This window comes from Papaver somniferum, chromosome 3 (assembly GCF_003573695.1).
Source record: "Papaver somniferum cultivar HN1 chromosome 3, ASM357369v1, whole genome shotgun sequence".
Taxonomy (NCBI): Eukaryota; Viridiplantae; Streptophyta; class Magnoliopsida; order Ranunculales; family Papaveraceae; genus Papaver; species Papaver somniferum.
In genome coordinates this window covers 209,596,496-209,602,772 of record NC_039360.1, presented here as the reverse complement: position 1 = coordinate 209,602,772, position 6,277 = coordinate 209,596,496, and the positions used below count along the sequence as shown (strand labels likewise).

Below are 6,277 nucleotides of genomic sequence, written 5' to 3'. Positions count from 1 at the left end.
TGGTTGCATGATGTGTTATGCGTCCTTTGTGGCGGTTTGCATAATAGCTGTGCATTCAATTTTCAAGAATTGTGCCTAAAATAAAAGTATCGCTTTTCTTGAAACGGAGGGAGTACATCGTTTTATTAATTGCAAAGGAAAATTAGTTGATGTATAAACCAAAATATGGCTACATAAAGTATTATGTATCATTTGTGGTGGTTTACATAATGGATATACATTTAATTTTCTAAAATTGTGCCTAAAATGATAAATACCTCCAAATTTTCCGTAAAAACTCTAAATGTGATATCGTTCTTTATACTCATTGCGTAGCTTTATTTATTACCTTTCCAACGAGATAAAACTTGTAAAATTCCAAGACACGGATTGTTAGTTATGTTATATTAAAGTTTGGTTGCCAATTATACCCTTAAAGAATAGGATACATAAGGAATTATAGTGGATATTTTGGTATTATCAATTGCACACTACCAAAATCTTTTTATGAAATTGCAAATTTATGTTAGGTTTCAATTTACAAAAAAGTGTTCATAAAAGGACTCCCTCCCTCCGGTCACTCCGGTCGGTCGGCCCAATTACGTTTGTCTTTATTTTGATGGACTTCACGAGGACAAAAGATACGGTGATGTAGGTTAGGAATTTGGTTTGGGTCTGGCGTGATTTTCTTTTGCATATTTTCGGCTATTCTTTCTCTTTATAACCAGTTCATTTAACCGTAAATGCAAGGGAGGATAATAGGCGCCAGTCCGTAGTTTATTTGACCCAGACTGAAAAAGTAATAAATTATCATAAATAAGACCGAACACAGAATGGTTATTCATAAACTCTAATCAACAGCTTAGCTGATTAAACTAATTATCCGCGAAAGAATGTTAATTTACAGGTGGTCATCACCTTGAAAACAGCTTGACCTTGTTTAGGTAACAAGCAGATGCTGAGTCTTTAAGGCAGCTACAAAAATCATCTTCTTTCTTTGGAAATGATGTGGGTAGCGGATGGTCCGGTATCACACCCACCTAGAACAATTATGACAGAGTGATTAGCAGACAACATTCAAAGTCTTCAAAAAAAAAAAAAAAAAGAATTCTAAGTAGAGCTAGGATTTGTTCGCAGCATTTATACACAAGCCTTGGGGAAAAATGGCAAAGGTGGTGAAAATTTATGTGGCCCACAAAAGATAATGTAATACTCACTCCGTCCCTAATTAGATGACCCATACCATAAATATGTGGAGTGATAGATTAATATTATTATAAGAAATATGTAAAATTTGATAGTCATATTTATATTCATTAGATAGGTGTTTTAAAATGCTTTCCGATGATACAAAGTTTACGAAAATCCGTTGTATAGTTTGAGAGATAAATCATATTAAAATTTACTAGTAAATTTTAACTAGGTCATCTAATTAGAAACCGAGGTTGAATTGTGCACACGGATCCTAACTTCAGCAAAACATAAAATACCCTGTGCAAAGAAGTAACACAAACCTTGTCAATATCCGTGTGTGCAGGAGTCTCATATCGAGCCACAGTTACTGCCATTCCAGAACCATCAGATAGCTCAAAAACCGACTGTATTTTCCTGTTGCCATTTGGCACTTAAAATTTTTAAGTTCATTCGAGCTGAAAAGAATTTAAAAATATTTAAAATGAGTAACGAGTGATCTTACTTACCCTTTCCCATATGTCGGTTCTCCAAACACAACTGCTCGCTTGTTATCTTTCAAAGCGCCAGCTAGTATCTCACTAGCGCTGGCAGTTCCTTTGTTTACCTGAACCAAACCCACATCAGAACATGGGTGAATTTATGAATCTCAGCAACATTATTTTCTGAGACTGAATTAAGAAATTCTTAATCGTGACCAAGCAAATCTAACCATTGATAGATCTAAAGCCTAACCACTAACTGCCACTGTTGATATAATTGATCATATAATAATTAATCATGGCGACAAATAGACCATTTACTATTAGGTAAAGAAGTATAATGACTACCCATCTATAGGTTGAATCACACAATCTCCCATTTCAAGGAAACTTGTGGTGCTTTTCTAGTAGCATCCCAATACAAAGGAAAAAAAAACCCACCAGCACAGCTAAAGGCTCTGATGTTGCTATCGCATTGTTTCCATCTGCCTCATAAATATCTCGAACTCCTTGACTATCACATATATACACGATAACACCCTTATCCAACCTAATCAAAAGTACTTAGAGAAAGTTAACATTTTACTAATATAAAAGCAACCAGCATTCATACATGTGAGAAGCTAAAAATGCAAAGAACAAAACGCATTTGTAATAACCTCTGTTATGCAAAAAAAAAAAAAAAAGTTGAAGCTTACCAGATCTTAGCTATCTCAATTCCTTCTGGGAAAAGGCCACCACTGTTAAAACCCAACATTTTAGAAACTTTCTTAGAGGTAGAACAAAGATATAGCTTTAAAGGAAATGTGTATCACCTGTTATCTCGAAGGTCCAACACAAAAGCATTGACATTGTTACTACGTAGAGTTTTAATTGCTTCCTTAACAGCTCCTACAAAAGGGACCACGCTTCAATGAGAACTCATTACTTACGACCAAGTCCATTGTGAGCTTGAGAAGTTTCAAGCCCAGTTACATAATTGAAGAGAGGACCTTTTTAATGAACCAAAACAAACCAATTTACAAACAACCAGTACTCACTAGAAGCATTTTGGTTGAAAGTTGTTAGTTTGATGTAACCAATTCGGGATGTGTCCTTTCCCACAGCAGCGACTTCACATAGTCTAGAGGTCACAGGGTTCAGCGAGACCCTCTCTCTCCTGCGAGCAGACATATTGATGATTCCAAAATGTAAGTTAATATTTAAGCAACAACATGTATCTACTTTCTTCTTCTCTTTTTCTTCTTCACATGGAAATTTCATTAAAAACTCTGTAACACAACACAAAATTGAACAGTGCACTAGAACTTACTTCAGGGCCATCTGTTTTGTTTCAGGTCCGCTGAGAATGGTCAATTCCACTGAACTTCCTTCAGGACCCCTGCAGTTCAGTTTATAGGAAAATAAATGAAAAGCAAATAAAATCAGGCAGATGATTAGAATATAATAAAGATGTGGAACTGACTGAAGTGGGAACTTGAACGTATATGCTACTGGAACTATAAGAGAAAACATTCAACAAAATAAGTTTGTTAAAGTATGGATCTTACTGTAATCGTTCAGCTGCATCATAAATTCCCATTGTTTCAGTACTTGTACCGTCAATTGCCAAAATAACATCTCCAGACCTAATGCCAGACCTATAAGCTGGTGCTCCTGGGGTAGATGAAATAACAACAAGCCCTGCAGGTGATCCATCAAACCCTATAGGATAACCAATGGAAAGCCCTACACCTGTAAGGGCACCTTGAGTGCCGGACTGCCTTCAAAAAAATCAACAGATTTTAAGCAAATGCTATAAAACAATCAACTGCTTCTAACATTTTTATTGATCACTCACGCTTTTGCCTACAGCGGGGGTGTGGTTAAGGACAATAAGAAGAAAGAAACTCATACCCTCAAACTCTTGAACTTTTCTGGCTCCAGAAAGCGGGTGAATGGATCATTTAGTGTGGCAAGCATTTTCCTTATAGCCGTATCTGAAAAGAATATCAATACAATTTAAATGATAAGCTTGTCATTTGCCAAGCAAAGCAATTTTTTTACTATTAAATAAACTCCTTCTACTGGCCTATGTTGCAATCAATAGTTGAAGGAGAAAACAATCTGAAAAAACAACACATAATTTCAAACTTGTCCCTAAATGGAGTTTCAAAGGTAGACAAATCCTCTAAAGAAGACAGATAAGCCTCTACCCTATTTGTGGTCTGGCTTGTTCACAAAATAACTACAATCCAGTATCACAATTAAATAGAAGGATGGAAGCAGTATACAGCAAGCAAATGAGAAGCAAGTACGAAACTTCAAGAAACTAATAGTTGGAACTCGTACATGTCTCTTCTCGATTTTTCATTGGTTCTTTCCGCAAGGCATCCTCTCTATACCTAAACCAACTTTGCCCATTAAACTTTTTATCAACATATGCACGATCAATTGTTCTCCACGCTTCCAAGAAAAGGAGGTTCTCTTCCGTGAGTGCCGCTGCGATATAGTAAATTCCAGAGTTGTGAATCTTAGGATCCTCCAAAGGCCCAAAATAACTTAGAACTGGAAGTGGGAGTGGCTTACTCACAGGAAGGAGTTCTGCTAACAGCAATGGATACTGACATAACCAATACAACTCCAACAACAAATCGAACAAGGCCGAAGGGGAAATGTTGCTTAAGTTTCCCCTTCCAATTTAGCACTTTTTTAACATTGGCAGAATATAAACCTAATTTCTGAGGTTTGACACAACTAACCAGAACTAAACGAAATCGATATGAATTCTTCTTCAATGGCTGAAACTAAAACAAACCCAACAGTCATATAAACAGTATGAATCTACATTTCAGCATATGCAAAATTTTCTTTAGGGTTTCATAGTTAATTTTTCCAGATTAATCAAAGTATCAGCAATAATCGAAACTGAATTTTAGTATCTATTAAGTGTATGTAATGTAGTAATGAAAGTAGTGAGATTACTAGAATTGATACCTGAAACGAAGGATTGGTGAAATTCAGGATTCCGTTAGGGTTTCTTATGGAGGATGAAAGCACGAGAGAAAGAGGAGCAGCTGCAGATGAGTAAGAAACTACATCCATACTTCCATGGAATTGCCGAACAACCAAGACCTCACGAAAGTTTTTGTGTTTTCAGTTTGTTTGTCGTTTCTTATTGCTAGGTTGTGTTTTACTTGCACCCCCAAATCTTATGTTCGCAGCACCGACTGACCTCGCCATAACAATGCTTTCTGCCCTGCATGCTCCAACTCTCCAAACACAATAAGGGCAACTCCTATGGTAGGTAGGAGTGAGCCATGCACGGACGCAAGCGGGTCCCCGCGTCCAATCCATCAAACTTGCGGATTTGGAACATCCAACCGTGTCCGATCTAATCATCTGTAAATTTGATATCTGCGAATTAACGGATGATACGACCCGAATGCGGATTAACCGGGTATTTAGTTGGAAGAAAAAATAAAATAAAATAAAATATATATCTTTCCCATGACGAACTCTAATTTTAAAACCATTGTTGTCTACTAAGGCCTTCCCAGAAATACTATATGAACAACATGTGTCTGTTGCTCACAATCTTTCCTGTCCTGATAGAACATTAACTAAAGCAGTAGAAGTTATGCCTAAAATGCTATCTTACTTAAACGTGCAGGCTATCATTGAGAGAATGGGGGAGTTTGAAAATCAAGAGTGAGAAGCCTATCTTCAAGATGAGTTTGCTTCCTGTTGTTGTGCATCACAGTTCAGTCCTCTCTGCGATTTGATTATTCGATTGTATAGTGATTAAGTGATAGGAACGTCAAACATGACTTCTTTATTCTTGTGTCTCAAGTAGTGTCCATTTACACAGATCAGATTCTCATACATACACATAGAAAATAAGTTGAGAAAAATTAGGTTTGAGAAAGATAAGAAATTTATATATAAAAATGGCACTTCCAATATTATCCTTAATACTTTTATTCATTTTCCTTGCTACTCTACTGTGCGGGTGAATCCGCCGATTTCAAAGTCCAACCGCAACCAATCCGCTAAAAGTGCGGATTTGATAATGTCATCCGTGTTTGTCCCATAGATCTTGCGGATTGGGTTTCATCCGCAATTTTACGGACGGGTACGGATGAAATCCGCGGTTCCGGACCTTTTTCTCACCCCTAATGGTATGGAGGTAAAACCATCCACAACTTAAGGAGCATCCACATATATATGGACCATCAGTAATTAATGGAGCCAAAACTCACCGTGAGAAAAAAACCAAAAGTTTAATCCATCTGATTACTTCTAGTCCGGATTTATAAAAAATAATAAATCACAAAAAATTCATCCGACTCTTTCATGACCGGATGAGACGAATTTCAATTTAATTTCATAAAATGGAAATGAGCAACGCTTACGACTGTTACCAATTCAAACATAAACCGTTGCGATAACCTAGGAGTGCATATAATTACAACATTCATAAAAAGTGAAACTCATGTCCGGTGATTTAGTGGCTGGATCAACAAAATAAAATTATTACACCGGTCATTAAGTGACCGGATAAGAAAGAAATACGAACATATGGACTTCACAAATTGTGGAGTAGCATGTGGATTTCACAAACATATCGATGATAATTTCACCCA

The 6,277-nt window shown here is 36.6% G+C and overlaps 1 protein-coding gene across 3 annotated transcripts; it reads right to left on the bottom strand.

Moving 5' to 3' along the window:
• Window positions 1–634: 634 nt before the first annotated feature.
• On the bottom strand, window positions 635–4,787 carry LOC113358543 (carboxyl-terminal-processing peptidase 2, chloroplastic-like). Of its 3 annotated transcripts, none has more exons than XM_026602138.1 (14): window positions 4,629–4,787; window positions 4,225–4,438; window positions 3,984–4,133; window positions 3,549–3,631; window positions 3,203–3,411; window positions 2,965–3,033; window positions 2,693–2,811; window positions 2,468–2,543; window positions 2,351–2,392; window positions 2,094–2,202; window positions 1,680–1,777; window positions 1,494–1,587; window positions 898–1,019; window positions 635–770 (listed from the first exon to the last, which is right to left on the bottom strand). In XM_026602138.1, the coding sequence occupies exons 1-14, from the start codon at window positions 4,734–4,736 to the stop codon at window positions 713–715; spliced, it is 1,551 nt and encodes a 516-aa protein (XP_026457923.1). In that variant the 5' UTR covers window positions 4,737–4,787; the 3' UTR covers window positions 635–712. The 3 variants fall into 3 exon arrangements, with proteins under 3 accessions (XP_026457923.1, XP_026457924.1, XP_026457925.1); XM_026602139.1 differs by having other exon boundaries at window positions 4,225–4,432; XM_026602140.1 differs by having other exon boundaries at window positions 764–1,019; window positions 4,629–4,786.
• Between the last annotated feature and the right edge of the window lie 1,490 nt (window positions 4,788–6,277).